Genomic DNA, 17,007 nt, shown 5'->3' on the forward strand with positions numbered 1-17,007 from the left:
GGATTCTCATCCTGCAGAATAGAGAGGGGTGGGGGTGGGGTGGGGATGGGGGCTTGAATAATGAGCTGCCAGTGCCTGAAGGCGTTCATTGTGCAGAAGAGAGTGACCAAGTTGTTCTCCCTCCCTGGGCAAGGCAGTCTGGTTTTGGCATTTGAGACTGGGAAATGCAGGTTAGGTATCACGAGGAACTTCCTGCCTGTTGGGGGTAAGAGACAGGGCTTAGGGGCTGAAAGGGAGAAAGAGAATTTAGGGACTAACCTCTTTGGGATATCTATAAGAGGAGAAGCATTTCCTGCCTTTCCTCTTCCCCTCCCCCTTTATTGCCTCCTCTCCTCTGCTCTGCAAAGCAATGGACCAAGCATGGGGTCCCTCCATCCAGTTCCAGCAGTGCTGCTTTCTAGCTGAGTGACCCTGGCAAGTCACGTTACCTCTCCGGGCCTCATGGGTAAATGAGTGTGTGTTGGGGTGGGGGCAGGAGAAGATATGGGGTCTCCTTTGAGTTGAACTGGAATCAGGACTGGATATTGGGGAGCTGTTTTGGAGTAGGAACATGGGGCCCCTAGCTAGGAGCGAATGGAGTGGAGTTGGATCAAGACCTCACTGTACTGGCTGCCAGAGCCGCCAGAGCCTGAAAGCCACATTCCGCACTGGCCCATAATCCAGGGCTGGGTGACCTGACTGACTGGTGCACTTGGAAGCAGGAGTGGCCGGCCGGCCTTCCTTCCTTCCTTCCTTCCTTCCTTCCCTCTCATTCAATCAACCAACCAATCTACCACGTAATGTGTGTCCATCAACCACACACCGGGCACCACACCGCACCCCAGGGGTACAATGGAAAGGCGGGTCGGCTCTTCAGGAAGCTGGCATTCTGGTGGGGAAGGGGTAGGATAGGGAGTGAGCAAATCTGTCAACAAGAGATGCTGAGCGCTGTGAAGAGATGCTGGTGGCCCCCAGACGGACGCTGGAACAGTGTGCAAGGACTTAATGGGGCTCTCGGAGGAGATGACATTGGAGTCCACATGAGATGGGACCCCAGCCCTGCAGGGACCCCTATACTGTTGCGTGGAGGGACAATTGTTTGAGTTCTGAACCTTGTAGATGGTTGGGCAGCGAAATGATGGGAGCAGCCTGTGAAGTCTGTCTCCGCACGGTGCTGGGTTCGGGGGAAGCGGCCTGGGCTGTGAGACCCCAGCCAGAGCCCCCTGGAGGCCATGGGAGGACTTGCTGTGGCTGGGAGGGTGCTGAAAGGAGTTGGTAGCGAGGAAGCCAGGCCTACAGAGCTGTCCCCATCTGATGCAGGAGAAAGGCTGGGAGGTCCTTGGGGAGAGGCCTCTGTGCATCTCTCTCTGGGTGTGAAAAGAAGACTTGGAGCCTCTGATCAGATGCCCAAGCCATTCTCCCGAGACAGGAGCCGCCTTTGTCCCCCTGCAGACAAAACCAGCGGGGGGCACTGTGACCCTGGGGGCCTGGGACAGAGGAGGCTCTGTGCCTCCCCTGAGTGGGTGGGCCCTCCTCCCAAGGCTTGTCCCTAGGGGTCTCCGTGGCTGTGACCTGCTCTCTTATTTCTCTGACACCTTTGCTGGCAGCCTCTGGGAAGTTGCCCCTTCTTCCACTCAATGGAAAAGGGGGCCCTCCTGGCTCTGACCCAGGGGAAACTTGGGGAGAAAATCCCAGAGTGGCCCCCATCTATGCCCCCTGTCTATGCCTCCGTCTCACCTGGTCTCCGGGGTTTCCTCCCTGGCCTGCAGTCAGCATCCAGGTCTCTGGGCTCCATGAACGAGAGTGGGCTGTGGAGGAGAAGAAATTCCTTCTCCCTCGAGCCCTGGCAAGTCCTGCAGCACAGCCTAGCTTGCCAGGATAGACCCTAGCTGAGGAGAGAGGAAGAGAGAGGAAGAGAATCTGTCCCAGAGGGCAGCAGTGTGGGGAGCCAGGCCCAGGGACCATGGAGGCATGATCAGGGCCATGTCAAATTGGTTGGGGGGCGGGAGGTGGAAGCAGTCACTGAAGGGTTGGTTAACCCTCTGAGGATGGTGCTCAGCTTTTCAAAGGTTCCAGTGGGAAAGGAGAGTAGGGAGTCGGGGGGCTCTCGCCTGGCACCCACATGGGCACTGTAAAGGCTGGGGGTCTGATGTGAGGTCCTCTGATGGACCAGCCCCTCTCCTCCATAGCCTCATCCCAACCCCTCACTCACTCCATGCGTTGACTCTAATATGTGGTCCCCTGGGTCTGCTCATCCATGTCTGGTCCATTCTGTGGAGCCTTGCATCTCTGTCCCTGATGCTCAGGGGCTTGGAAGAAGAAGGAGAGGGAGGAAAGATATACTCAACACTGACGGGGAGCTGGAGGCAATTTCTGGTGCTTTGAGTACTTTTCAGGAAAAGGGGATTGATATTGAGACACCTTTGGGATGTGGCTCTTCCTCACCTTCCCCCACCAACCCACAAAAGTTTTGGTGGGAGAGGAAGTGAAGGGGTTCTTGCCGAAACCTTTCAGGAGGTTCTGGGGATCCTGCAGCTGTTACTCTCAGGATTCTGACCTCCTCTGGTGGTGAAAATGGAACAGAGGACTTGTGATTTGCCATAAGGCATCAAACTCCCAGGGGGTGGGGGGGAGCACATTTCTGGGTGTTGTCACGGCAGTGCACGTGGGGGTGCCGTTACATGGATCTGCAGGAATTGAGACATGGGGCATGAAGCTAGGTGGGAGGCTGGGAGGGGAGCGCTGGGGACCAGCTCCAGGCAGTGATGGGCCTGACTTCATGTCCTTGTCAGATGCACATTCTTCTCTTCCTCTCTGGAGGGTCCCTAGTTGAAGGACACCTCCTGCTGGGCAGTGGCTGAAGTGAGGGGCTCTGCCCTTGTGAGCCTTTCTCTGCATGATCTCCTTGCTGGGAAGAGCTGGGTCTAGCCACTGCTTTCTTCTCTTTATTCCTGTACCCCCTCCCCCTTTTCTTCCTGTGTTTGATGAGTGCCTTTTGTGCCCTAAGTGCTGGGAAGACTTCAGGATGCTAGGAAGAGAGAGTCATCTGGTCCCTCCACTCTTTGGCTGAGTAGAGCCACACTTCACCCAATCCTATCTGAAGGACTTCCTCCTATTTAAAAAATTCAACAAGTGATTCCTTTCGATTAAACTTTGTTCCACTCACTATGGATTAAGCCCTGTTTCCTCAGGTCTCAAGTCTTACCCATTTCCTCTGGTGCCCTGTTGGGGAGGGAGGCTGTGGCGATTGCCCGACTGCCAGGGAGGAGGAAGGCCCCTGTGCATGTCTCTTTGGGGGAGGGTATGGTGGCCCCCTTGCTTGGAGGATTGTGAGGGACTGAGAACCCTCCTGTCTGTCTTACCCCCTCTCTAGCCATGCACCAGAGGGGACCTCTTCCTTCTCTTTCACTGTGTTCCTACCTTGTCTCCCCTGAAGCACTGCCCCCCACTGGGGATCTGAAGTGGGGAGGGGGCAGGGGTCAGAGAAGTCTGCTGGAGTAGGGGAGAGCTTGGGACAGGGGTGAGGGAAAGGGGGCAGGGAGAATGCATTGCCAAGTAAAAGGCCCCAGATGATCCCAAGGAAGCCTGGCTGGGCAGTGCAGGTGGTGGGCCCTGGGGGAGGGGTCCCTAGCTCCCTGCTCTGGTGGCTTGTTGCTGTGGAGGCCCTTGTAGGGCTCTGCTAGCATGCCACACCCCCTGGCCCTTTTCTTTCCAGGCTTGGCTGGCTGGCTGGCTGCCCTCCCTTTTTCTCTGCAGCAGCGGGCTGGGGACAAAGCTCATGGCTGCCGGTCCACTTCTCTGTTTTCTGGCCCTCTGGTCTGTCTCTACTCTTGTCTCTCTGTGGCTGTTTCTCTCTCCTTCCCTCCCGCGTCTTGCACCTCCTTCTCACTTCTCTTTTCTTCCCTCTCCCTAGTTCCAGGGGCACAGTATGGTCACCTCAGACAAGATTCCGAGAGGAGCCGTCCTCAGTTCACATCTGAGCACAGCAGGGGCCTAGAAGGGTCCCCCGCTTCAGGGGCAGGCATGGGGCAGGACAGAAAGTAAAGAGCCGCAGTGGTGCGCCTGAACCCTGAGCAGAAGGAGGTTCAGCCATACATAGCCCAGCTCTCATCCGGCTGAGCTGGTTCAGCCCCCGAGGCAGGGTCTCTTCCAGTCTGGGTGGGTTCTGGATGCTCAGAGCTCCCTCACTCCCAGACTTGGCTGGAGAGAGCTCAGGTAGAGGAGGCTGAGTGTGGCCAGGATCAGAAGGTGGTGGTGAGTGGGGACAGCTGGCTTAGGTTGTGCTCAGCGTCCCCCATGTGCAGGCCCCAGCTCATGGATGTTTCTGCTGGTCTTGGAAGCCGGTGGCGTCCGTGGAAGTTAATCACATTATGCTCTGGGGAGCAATATGGGATTGGAGAGAGGTCTGGAGGGAATCCACGCACGCACGCTCGCTCACACACTCACTGCAGCTAGGAGCACAATGCTGCCGCCGCCCAGGCTCCCAGCGCCGCCGCACCCTGCTCGCAGGTGGACTCCTGGCGCCTGGCACCGCCTCGGCCCGGTCCGGACCCGCCTCTCCTGCACCGCCCCGCCGGCCGCCCAAGTTGCCGGGGTGCTCGTGCCCGCCCCCCAGCACGCCTGGGAAGCAGGCGGGTCAGGCTGCAGGACCAAGTCCCGGAGCGGGGAAGAGCCCAGCAGCGGCCCGCGCCTCCCACAGGGGCTTTCCGGGAGATGGAGCCCCGTCGGGGCGGCTCCTCCGGCTAGTAGGGGGCCGGACACTCGGGCTGCTCCCGCGGGGCTGGGGCTCCCGGACAGCCCCCCGGGGCCGGGCTCTCGCCTTCCTCCTCTCCCCACTCTAACTCAGCTCCCGGAGCGGCCGGTCCTCGCCCCAGACCCTTGCGCCCGCCGGAGGCGCCCACCCTGGGGTCACCATGACTCGGCTGAGCTGGTGCTTCTCCTGCGTGATCCGATGGGGCAAGTACTTCTTCACCTGCCTGCTGCCCCTGCGCTTCTGCTTCCGCAGTCAGGTAAAAGCCCTCCGCCTCACCTGGGACCTGTCCGCCCTACCCCAGCCCCCACCCCCCGCCTCTCTCTCCCTCCGGCACTCCCCAGTCCGTGGTCTCCTCGGCGGCCGATGTATGGCCCTCCTACCATCAGGGACACGCCGTCTTGACCTGGCTTTCATCAGAGTCTGGGGACTCCCGCGAATGCATGAGGGAGGAGTAACTGCCCCTCCCCCGCGCATCTGGAGTTTGGGTCAGAAGTCGGAAGAATAGTACTGAAGTCTGAAGTCTATGGGGATCTGGGCACAGAGGAGTGTTTCTAAGCGTTTTCAGCATCCCGATTCCCCAGTTTCTGTGGGAAGGGAGGACGAGTTCCTGGAGATGTCTCTTTTTCCCCCCAGTGGACTAAGAGGACCCAGAGTTAAGGCTGGGGGATATCGCAGTGAGATGGAAGTGGGGGCTGTAAGGGCTGGTGGATTCAGGAGGGATTTTGCAGAGGGTGGAGGGACCAGGGAACTGGGCAGGGAGAGGATGAGGGCAGGAGGCAGTAGCTGGGGAGGAGTGTGGAGGGGTCTTGGGGACCAGACCACAGTGCTATGGGTCTGTGGGTGGGCGTGTCCTGGGGGATGTCTTTGTGTCTTTCCCTGGGATGCTCCCAGAGAAGTTCCTTGACAGTGCCTTCAGGGTGTGTTTGCTTGTGTGTATGTGTGTGTGTGTGTGTGTGTGTGTGTTTAAGGGGGAAGTTGGGGAGAGGGTGGAGGTGGGGTCACAGCTAGCCAGCACAGTAGGGAACTGGAAAACTGTGGGTAACCTTAAATTCTCCCCTGGAGGGGCAGACACAACCCCAAGACCATGACCATTAGCCCTTAGATGCTTCCTCTCCAGTGAGGGGAAGGATTTCGGGGACTAGGGTTCCTGAACAGGGAACTGGTTTGATCTGTTGTGCATTTCTTTGGGGAACCCGCAGGGCCCCTGTCACACTGGGGAAGAGGGGCTCAGTACAGTTTTCTGATTCAGAGTGCTGGATCCAGAGCCTGTCTGCCTGGCTTTGGATTCTGGCTCTCGCATTTACTAGCTGTGGACCTTGGGCAAGTTGCTGAATCTGGCTGTATCTTCATTTTCACACGTGTCAAATGGAGATAATGAAACTGTCTACCCCACTGGGTTGTTGTGAGGATTAAACGAGGCAATACGTTTAAAGTGTTTACCAAAGTACCTATTCCATAGTAGGTGTTCAATAAACATCAGGGATGTTATCTTGATTATTACTGTGCCTTTCCAGCACAGGTCTCCTTCCTTGTAGACCTCCAGACAGGCTGGGACTGGGGTATGTGAGGATGGAGGGATTTCTCCTGGTATCCACTCTCTCCATTGTATGGGATTGAACGTTCAGCTCCTCCTCCCAGGTGCTGCCCCTGGGCCTCAGTTTCCCTCTCTGTCACTCCGCAGTGGGGAAAGGTGCCAGCAGGCTTCCACCCCAGTCACCCAAAGTGTGCTTTGAAATCTTCTAGCAAAATGCACTGTCCCCAGTGATTGGCTGGGAGGCAGGCGCTGCAGCTGTGGAGCACGGGGCCAGAGCCCCATCCACGGTCCAGCGGGCTCTGAGTTCACATGCTGCGGAGTCGGGTTTTCCCATTTGGGAAAAGGCAGCCTGCAGCTGGAAATGGCCAGCCAGGACCAGGTCAGTTGGACCCCGGGGCGCTTAGCAATCCCCCCAGTCCTCATTTGCAGAGGTGGAGGGTGACCCAAACTCCTTCTGGGCCAGGATCTGAGCGGGGCACTGGGGGTGAGGGGCTGGATGAGCAGCTGCCCCCCTCGCCTCCAGCCAGCCTCTGAGGGCCAGAGTCAGGCGGAAATTAGAGCTGGGGGGAAAGATCAAGATGACCCACTAGAGCCCTGGGAAGGATTTTATTAAAAATTGTTGGGATTGGGCCCAGACTTTGTCCCCACCTAGGGTGCTGGTGGAGGAGAGATTAGGGGAAGGGGATGTGATGATGCTCCTTCCTGTGTCTGCTAGGGAAAATGAGGCCCAGGCAGGGCCCAGTTGGAACCTCACCTTCTGTTTCAGGGAGCACCCTGATTTTTGGAATGCAAGGGGATGACCTCCAGCTCTTACTAGGGGGGTGGTGGGCATGGGGGCCAGGGGCAAGACCTCCCCAGCCCACCAGGTGCCTTGGTAAGCTTTGGGATGGATGCCTCAGGCTACGGGCTGATGCATCTGTCCCAGGCCCGGCTTGGGGAATGCAACTTAGATGGGACTTCAGCCCCCACTGACCCCTGGCACTCTGTGCAGTGGTACGTGGAGGCATGCTAGGGTTCTAGCACCACATAACTCAAAAGCCGAGTGTGTATGGGGCTGGGGAGCAGGGCGAGGAGGCCTAGCTTACTGGAAAGGAGGCTCTCTGGCAGCAGAGGCCAGACCCTGTGCTCACCCAGACCTTAGGCCCCAGAGGTTGCGAGTCTGCGGCTTTTCTCTTCTTGTTGGCTCTTCGGGAGCCATGAGGAAGCCAGTCAGTCTCACCCCAAATCCTGCGGCAGTACTGTCCCTGGCTTCCCTCTTTCTTCCCCTGGCACCTTCCACCCAAGCCGGACCTGGGCCTGGGTAATGGACCCCAGGTGCGGAGCTGCAGCGCCAGCCCTCGGATCAGCAGTGGGAGGAGAGCTAACACATCACCGCCCCATCACACCCTAATGCCTAGTCCCTGGGGGGCTATATTGTGGTGATAGAAGCAGCAGGAACATTCTCAGTCCCCTAAGAGAATGTTGAGTCAGACGCCTGGGTCTCCATCTTCACCCACCCTAGCTGTGTGGCTCTGAGCAGCTTGCCGAACCTCTTTGTACCTCAGCTTCTGCATCTGTAAAATGAGAGCTGGTCGGAGCCTTCAGTAAACGCTACAATGAAGTGCCTGATTAATTAGGATTGATCTTTCTTGGGGCAAGGGGTAGAGCAGTACTGTCTAAGGGAGGAAAGGGTACAGAGTGGCCGAGTGCTGGGTGTCAATGTCCTGCGTGTCCCCGGCTGTCAGGCTCTGTAGCCGGGCGTTGGAGAGGAACCCCGGAGCCAGCAGTGCCCTCACCTATTTGACAAGAGGCATCTGGGACCGACTGGGAGAAAAGCTGTGGTGTGAGCAGCCCCAGCGTGGAGGGCGGTGGGTGGCAGGTTTGGCAGGAAGCTGGAAGCATGACTCCGGGCTCACAGGGGCTGCATGGCAGGCCACGGGGGAGATGTGCGGGGCCTGGGGACCGTGAGACTAGGGCTGTGTTCCCGACCAGTTCTGTGACCTCCCTCCTCTACTGTGTTGCCATCTGTTTGATGAGGGGGCTGGGTCAGATAAGCTACACCCCAAAGGCCAGACTCTCCCAGTGGACATGTTTAATTCGGCTAGCAGAATTATCTTTTTTAAGCCAACATTTCAAAATTTGGGATTTTTTGTGCGTATCTTGTATGAAAGATTTTATATGATAATTTAGATTTGAGACCTCTTGATAGATCAAAGGATCTGGTGGTCTTTTGTCAGATGTCCCTGATGCCACAGTGGCTGCTATCACTGAGGAGTACATGTCCCCTTTAGCTGGGGCTGCCAGCTTGAGGTCCCCAGAGACCCCTTCCTTGCCAGCTCCTCCCATTTAACTTGTGTCGGGCCCCTGAAGGCTCTGACCGTCACCTTCCTCGTCGCCCTGGCTGACTGCTGGCTGGAGCCTGAGACTCTTTCCACCTCCGATGTTCTTGACCTTCAGCTTCTGTGCTAGTGGTGACAGAGGCAAGGCTCTGTACCACCGCGGGAGATGGGCTGGATGACAGGAAGAACTTTCTGATGGATGAGTGTCGAGGGATAGGAAGAGTGGACTGGAGGGACCTGGAGCCTCAGCCTGGGAACTTGGGGCCGTCACAAAAGGTGGACCTGGCAGGGACCCGAGAGACCATCAGCTTGGTCATTCTGCAGGTGAGGAAACAAGGCCAGGAGAGGGGGGTCAGGGATGTCACAAAGACCCTGCGCTTCATTCCCGCCCTCGCTCACCCATCCCTCTGTGCCAGCTCAGTCCCCCTGTGACCCGTGGGCCAGGCCCAGAGCCTACAGAGCAGCTACTGTTGGCTGCTGGGTCTGGATCTGGAGGGCATCTAGCAGGTAGGGTTCTGCGTGCAGTTGGGGGAGCTGAGTGGAACCCAAACCTGGCAACAGCAGTGGGGAGGCAGAAGGGATGGCGGGGCACAGGGTGGAGGTGGGTTCTGAGGCTTCTGGGATCCCAGCCCAGAAAATCCGGCCAACCCACTGGCATGTCCCTGAGGTCTGCTGCAGACAAGACCCTGGTCCAAGCCCAAGGCGGGGAATCCCAGGCTGAGCAGTATTATCTGGGCCCCCTGGGAGTCCTCAGCCTGAGAGAGCCCAGAAGCCAGGGGGGTGGCAGGAAGAGATGGTGCTGAAGCTGGGTGGGTGTCACAGTTGTGTGCAAACATGCATAGGCAGGACTGCCTGAGGCCCGTCCAAGGGGGTCAGAGGGGGAGAGAAGAAAGGTTTAGGAAGCAAACAGTAGATACTAACGGGAGGAAAATAGCTTAGGACCCACTGACTGATAGAGCGCCTCATTCATTCTTCAGCCGTGTCTGGTACCAGGCTTTGGGGACATAAGACACAGGGCATGTCCTTGGCCAAGGAATGCTCTCCTTGTGTGGGTGGGGGAGGAGACACCAGTCTGTGAAGGATGAAGAATGGGTGACAAGCCAGAAATGGGGTCATTACGGAGTTAGAGATGCCTCAGGTGACAGAGTGTAACATTCAGCAGGGTGGTTAGGTAGCAGGAAGGACTTCCCCACGGCAAGAGGTTCAGATCCAGGAGAGACCCCTGGAAAAGAGGGATGGGGACATTCTGGGAGAGGGTCCTTCCATGGGGACCCCAGCATGAGGGTCCTCCGCAGCCTAAGGGGATTGGGGAGGAGCTGGCTTGAGGTCTGTGGGGCTGCTTTGGGCTTTGTGGGAGGCCAGACAAGCTGGTGTCACTGTGACTTGGTCTTTGGGCTTGTTTTCCGGCATTTCTGGGAAGCTGCAAGGTGATTTCTCAGAACTTCTAAGAAAGCTGCCGGGAGGCGTGTCTTCTAGCGACGCCAGCAGCAAAGGGTGGTGGGAGCAGGCAGGGGGTACGGGTGGACCAGGGTGCTGGGATGTCAGGATGTAGCTGGCTGGGCCCTCTGAGCTGTGGGAAGGCTGGAAGGGCTGGTGGCTGGGGCTGGGCTCTGAAGGGCCTGCTGAAAGCTGGTCCTTCTTGCTTGCCCTTGGCGCCAGTCTGTGGAGGGTGGGAAGGTTCTCGGGGGTGTCTGTTGGAGGACGCCCCCAGCGGTGGTCACAGGACCAGCTATGCGTGGAAACCTGGTGCGCTCAGTGTCGGCCAAACCATCAGTGAGCCCAGGCAGGCCTGGTAGGGAGCTCACTTGCAGCTCTGTAGTTCTGCAGAAGGACCTGGAGAGACTTGGAGAAGGGGTTCCTTCCCTGATTTCTCACTCTGTCTCCTTGACAAGAACAAAGACTCTGAACTCAGGCATCTGCTCCAGCAAGGACTGGAATCAGATACCTTGCCTTGGTGTCCTCCCCTGACTTCTCAGAATCCCCAAGAAATAGAGTGTCAGTCCCTTGTGCAGTGCACAGCCTGCATTTCTGCACATGGTAGCCTTCCCCTGGATGAAGTGTGAAGGGATCCCTCTCTTTCTGGAGTTAGGCAGGTAAATGTCTCAGTTGGACTGGGAGCCCACACACCTGGCTGGACAGGTCTGGCTGAGGGGAGAGGCCAGTTGTAGGGACAGAACCCTTGGGTTGTGCCATGTGTGGTGTTGACAGAGGGTGGCAAGGGCATGTGTTTGGGTGAGGTGGGGGAGAGTGTCAGGGGATACAGAAGCCTTTGTGCATGCCGGGGGGCATGCATGGCACACTCGTGCATGTGCAGGGGAGCCAATCGAGGGGACTTCCTTGCCAGGTGACTCAATCTAGAAAAGTGGTCTCAGGGTGCCTAGTCTGGGTGGGGCCCTGTCCTCGGTGCTCTGCGTGTTTATGTGAGTTGGACTGTGTGTCCTGGTGTATCTGTCTGCAGAAGGGGGTGGGGCTGAGCCCTTTTTCCCTCCCCTGGAAGGCTCCAAAAAGCAGAATGGGTGATTCACCAGCCCCACCCACCCTCACTTGGTCCAGCCTTGGCCAGAGCTCAAAGAGGAAAGTCTTTGGGGGGAACGTGGGGTGGGGGTGGGGGGGATCAAGACAACAGGGGCTGGAGCAGATTTTGCTGCATTCCCTTGCAGTGCTCCCCGGGAATACATTTCTATTCCGTACCCTGCTTTTTACCCCTCTCTGGACCCCAAACTCTCACCCCTGACCTAAGGTGGGAGTGAGGGAAGGGGAGGGCTGGAGGGGAAGGGGAACACCGTGGGGGAGAAGCAGGCGAAATGGTGGGAGGTGAAAACTGGGCCCAGGGAGGGGGAGCAGGGGAGGTGGAGGAGGAAGTGGGGAAATGCAAACCAAATGTTGGCCCAGGGTACAGTCAAGAAAAACAGACTCTTGCAGGAGCCTGGAGCGGGGCTCCCTTTAGGAAGGGCAGGAAGGGCTGGGACAGATGTTTGGAGAAAAGAAAGAAAGAAGAGGGAAAAAAAAAGAAGTAGGAAAAAAATTGGAATGAAATCCACAGCCTGGGGGCAGGGCCATTCTCCCACAGTCTCAGGCCTGGTTTTTCTTGCGTTAGGGCCTGTTGCTGAGTGTGTGCAAATAAATGTTGTGTTCCCCGGGCAGGGAACTGGGACTTCAGACTTCAGGTCTGGAGGGCAGGAGGGCCTGCATCTGTTCTCAAGAGATGGGATGGGGCCCGGGAACCCCAGGATGTACAGATTGTGTCTGTCTGTTCATCAGTGGTCTGGGGGCAGGGAGGGGGGCTCTGCAGTGAGGACTGCCAGCATCAGATCAGAAGGCAGGAGCCCTGCTGGCTCACAGGGCTTGTGTGTCTGGAGGTGGGGGTGGGGGCGCAGGGTGGACAGGATGGTGATGGCCTGGGGGGAGCTGTCTCCAGTAGCTGTCCCTTTGCCTTGTCTTGTCTCCTTCACCCGCCCCCCTTGCCCCCCTATAAAGCAGGGCTTCTGACCCCCAAGCCACCAGCAGCAGAGCCTGGGAGGAGGGAGGAGACAGGAGGCTGGGACTAGGGGGTGGAGTGGGGGGAGGAGGCAAGGAGGGAGGGTGAGCTGGAGGCAGGCAGGGTGAGAGGCCCGGCAGATGCTGGCTGGAGTAGCGGCAGACTTTGTCTCAGAGCTGCCTTCTGCCTGCTCCGCGGGGGCGGTGAGCTCAGGGGGGCCGTGAGCAGGCTCCAGGCTGGGCCTGAGGGACGGCACCCACCGAAGATGACGTGGATCTGTCTGTCCTGCATGCTCTGGGTAGGTCCGGCTGCTCTAGTTGGGATGTCGTGCGTTGTGGGTGCCCCCCTCCCTGCCTTCCATCTTAGGCTGAGGCTGAGAGCCAGCGTAGCGGAGTGTTGGTGGTGAAGGTGGAGGGCCTCTCTGCCTCTTGCCGACTGACAGAAGGACAGACAGACTAGCGTGGGCCCTCAGCCAGGGTCCTTCCCCATCAACAGAGACCTTGGCCCTGGTTCCACTGGTTAGGACATACCCCCTCAGTCCCTCTCTTGAGTCCGGGAGCTGTCGTAGAAGGAAGCCATCCAGAAGTTTGTTTCTTTTTGGAACCTCTCCTTGGCCGCCCCCAACCCCCCTACACTGGTGGGAAAACACTCTACGCCCTCGGGGGCTCAGCCCAGGCCAGAGGAGCTGGCCACGCTAGGGGCCTGGGGAATGGGAGACTCTGACCTAACGAATGAAGCCTGAGGAAGCCTGGCTGCGGAGAGTTCTGCTCTGATCCCATCACTTTTATCCCTTCTAGACTCACTGTCAGCTTCTACACGCTGCTGCCACTTCCTTTCTAGGCCTCCCATCCTTACCAAGACCCTCCTGCCTCTCTCCCCTCCTGCCTCTCCCTTGTGTCCCCCACTTCTCCCCACTTAGGGAGGTGTTTGTTGGGGTGAGGGTGCCTGAGTGGTGGGCAGACAGGGGTTGGGGGGCCACATGATGAGGTTAAAAGTCTCCTGGGAGGGAGTGGGGCTGGGAGAGTCCTGACTGCCATGGGAGGGGTGGGGGAGGGGCGGGAGACACCCCCCACTCTTCCTCGGAGGGGTGAAGGCATGCAGGGGTGAAGGCATGCACAGGGTCAGGAGGGCGAGGAAGTCATCCCTGGCTGAGGTTCATGTGGGTCTCCATGAGACTAATGGCTGGTTGCAGAGGGAGGGGGCTTTGGGCCCAGGATCCAGATGTGGCCTTTCCTGCCCCTTTCCCTATTCCGGCCAGTCCCCAGGCATGCCCAGGCTGGGGACAGCTGTGGGAGATCAGACGGGGGCAGCCAGGTGTCCCTGGGGCAGAGAGGGGAAGGGTGGGAGAGGCGGCTGGAACAGGGGGGTTTGGGTGGAGCTCGGGTGCAGGGGTGGGTTAGAACAGTCGACGGAGAGAGCCCGGAACGCCCTGCACAGAGGCTACACCAGTGATTTTCTGGGCTGGTGTTAACATCTGTAGAACGGGAGCCTTGCCCAAGTTCATCACTCTAGGCCCTTCCAGCTCCTAGGACCAGCTCTGGAAGGCCTGCCTACTGGGCTGAGGATTGAGGTGGGCAGCAGGGGAGCCCTGAAGTGGCCCACATGGCTGTTAGATTTCCAGGGGTGACAGGCTGCTGTGGATGGAGGAAGGGCCACTTCTGCTCAGAGGTCGTGGGAGAAGTACTTCACCTGGGCAGGCTTCAGTTTCCCCACCGGTGAAATGAGGGTAGTGAAGGGGAGTTGCTGAGAGATAGGCAGGAGTGCCCTGTGGACCTTCCTGCCCTTTCTGAGAGCTGGGAGAAGGTGATGGTGACCAAAGGCAGGAGTGGATACTGCCACTTTGGGGCCTCTAAGCCCTTTTTCCCTGCCCTCTCTCCTGGTCCCTTCCCAGCTCTGCCCTTCCCGGCCCTGTGGGCCAGCCCAGTGGGTGCTTGTCTGTGGGAACGGGGAGAGCCAGTGAGAGTGGGCTGGGCAGAGGGAACGGCCATTGCCGGGGGGCTGGAGTCTGGGGCAGTGTGGGGTGGACAGGGCACAGTTCTGGCCATGTCAGGACCTTTGGCTCCCCTTCCCCCACAGTGCCCCCACCCCACCCCCGCAGCTCTACCAGCAGCCTTCCTCTCTTCCTGGTGGGACTTGGGTGTATGTTTGTGGCAGGCAATGGAGGGGTAGATGGCCCGGTGAGGAGAGGGAGCACAGAAGCCCTGGAGACCTCGCCAAGGGGCAGCTGGTGGCAGGAAGTGTGCAGACTCTGACACCAGATGGGGCTAGCTTAAAATCTTAGTTCCAGGATTTACCAGATGGACCTTGGGTAAAACAGTTCCCTTCGTGAGACTCCATTTCCTGGTCTGTAAAGTGGGAATAATAAAGCACACCTTGCATAACTGGGATGAGCACAGAGATAATGTATGTCGAAAGATCGGGTGTCCAGGCACACAGTAGGTGCTCAATAGAGGCTCATCCTTCCCCCACTCCAAAACCTCCTACCTGCCTCGTGGGATCCCCTGAACCCCTGTCTGCTGTGTGAGAAGGATCTCCCTGGGAGGGCTGTGGTGGGATGGGGCCCCACCTCTGAGGCTTGTGACTGCCCCGGGACCGCCCAGCTATCCTGAGGCCAACAACTAGCTGGGTCTTCCGCCTCAGGGAGGTAAACTGAGGCACAGAATGAAAGAGAGAGGCCTTGTGCCCTCATGTGCGTGCATGCTTGTCTTTGCGGATGGAGATGGGGACAGGTGCTTTCTCTGGGCAGTGGTATATCTGTGGTGCATGGTTTTCACGAGCTCGAGGAACAAAAATCATTTATTAGTGGAGGAGCAAGGCTACATGTTATGCATAACTTGATTTTCTCATCAGATGCTCCTGTTATTACATATTCAGGGAGGGTTTATTTAGAAAATAATTACATGCCCATTCATCGAGGCTTTTGGGGCTTGTGCTGATGGAGTTGGAGTGCAGGTCTTCCTTCCAGAAGGGCTTGCTCTCCTCTCGGGAACTAGGAAGGTGCGTATTGAGGTGCTGGGGCTGAAGGAGGCCACAGGGGGCCTGGGTGTGGGGGGAGGGCAAATGCTCTGGCTCTGCCCTGAGCAAGCCCCGTGGCCTCTGGCTGGTCACTCGACTTTGCTGGACCTCACAGACTCGGGGAAAGTATTCTCAGAGGCCCTTTCCAGCTGCAGACAATGAGCGTTCTCTTTTCTGGAGCTGGTGTTCTTCCCAGGGCTAAGCGCGCAGTTTGGTTCAGAAGGATCAAGAATCCTCACGAGCCCACGGACTCTCGGTGTGTGCTTTCTGCCACAGAGACCCCCAGTTTGACCTCTTGGTTCTGAACCCGCTGTCTCTGGAGTGTTGTCCACCTCTGAGGACCACGTCCCCGGTCCCCCGCCTTCCGGGCCTCCTGATAAGTGGGGCTTGGGACCTAGGCTGGGCTACATGAGACTGGCTGGGGTCTGAAAGAAAACCCTCCTTTTGCAAAGCTTTCCAGAATGACGTCTGAGGCACGAAGTCAGGGACAAGTACCTCACTGTTTCTCTGCAGTGGTCAGAGGAAGGGCAGTGGCTGGCTTTGATCCCAGCCTGCTACTTGCTAGCTGCAAGACCTTAGGCAAGTAGCTTCATGTTCGTGTGCCTCGGTTTCCCCACCTGTCTAGAGGGTCGTTGGGTTTTAAATGAGTGAGTGGGTGTCTACATTTAGAATAGCGGCTTTCACACAGTCAGGGCTCAAGAAATGTTAGCTCTTATCATCTGTTGGCCTGTGTTCAGAGCCCTTAGCAAGCTAGAGCAGAAGGAGAGCGGGGTTCTCCTGGTCCCCCATCAAGGGCTTTCCATTCTGGGAATCCTCCTGGGCAGGGTGGGTGGGGTGCATGTGAGTGAGGCCAGGGGAATCAGGAGAAGGATAAGAAGGCGGAGAACAGTCAGGGCCTTCCCCTAATGGCAACAGGCACGAAGGTCTGAGCATGGCCTCTGGGGCCAGCCTGCCTGGATACCACGTATTAGCTGGGTGCCCAGGCGAGCTACTTTGCCTCTCTGTGCCTTCCTTGTGTACAGTTCCTCGACTTCAACAGTTTCGTTTGAAGCTCAGTGTGATTCTATACGTCTTGAAGGGCCGGGATGACAGTTCCAGTTTCCAGCCACGGTGAAGGGCACCCACAGAGGGGAAGGGGCCCGCCCAAGGCCCACATGGCTTCTGGGTTCAGTGTTCCTCGACAGGGAAGTGTAGGGGCTGGGAGGGCTTTGGTGCTCTGGGTTGGGGGTGTGGGGGTTGGGGGTAGCAGCTGGTGTCGGGAAAGCGTTGTGTGCGACAGAGAAACCATCCAGTCACTGGGCCGCGTGGGCACCCCCACCGCCTGCCCGTCCATCGCACGGGTGGTTATGGGTGCCTACTTTCTTCAAGAAGCTGCAGATCTTGGACTAAAGATTACAATAAGGTGGGCGTTGCCAATAGGGAAGCTGCGGGGGTAGGTAAGGGGGACCTCACCTGGACTGGAGGAGGGGGAGGTATTGCGAAAGGTGAACTTCAATGTAGGGGTGAAGCTGAGAGCTTAGAAGTCCAGGTGCAGCAGGTAAGGATAACTGTGGGTGGACGGGACTGGGGAAACTGCCAGGAGATGTTTGGGCAGAGGGACACTGAGGACAGAACTGTTGGGGCTTCTGGCCCATTGTCAGAGACATGGGAGTGCTGTGGCTAGGGACTTGGGACCCCGCCTCTGGGAGGCTTGGATTTGAACCTCTGTTCCACCTTGCCCTTCCTGTGTGTCCAGAGCAGGCTCCTCAGGCTCCTTGTCACATGAGGGGTCGGTGAGGGAACCTGTGGCAGCCTCTTGCCGTGGCACCAGCGCATGCCTGGGGATCAGCCCATCCCATGCCTGAGCCCTGCCACCTACCCCAGGAGACCACTCACTTTAGGGCACAAGAAGGGACCTGGGACTGGCTGCTCAGGCATGTGGGGATGGAGT

At 58.0% G+C, this 17,007-nt stretch overlaps 1 protein-coding gene across 1 annotated transcript in view; it reads left to right on the plus strand.

Annotated features, from left to right (window-relative positions):
- The first annotated feature begins 4,829 nt into the window (after nt 1-4,829).
- LOC116863035 (SH3 and cysteine-rich domain-containing protein 2-like) overlaps nt 4,830-17,007 on the plus strand; it is a 45,122-nt gene continuing 32,944 nt past the window's right edge. Inside the window, exon 1 of the mRNA XM_032850518.1 lies at nt 4,830-4,988. Within this exon, the coding sequence (XP_032706409.1) occupies nt 4,893-4,988 (96 nt within the window). The 5' untranslated portion in view covers nt 4,830-4,892. The remainder of the gene's footprint in view (nt 4,989-17,007) is intronic.

This window comes from Lontra canadensis, unplaced genomic scaffold (assembly GCF_010015895.1).
Source record: "Lontra canadensis isolate GAN:19392208 unplaced genomic scaffold, GSC_riverotter_1.0 scaffold469, whole genome shotgun sequence".
Classification (NCBI taxonomy): Eukaryota; Metazoa; Chordata; class Mammalia; order Carnivora; family Mustelidae; genus Lontra; species Lontra canadensis.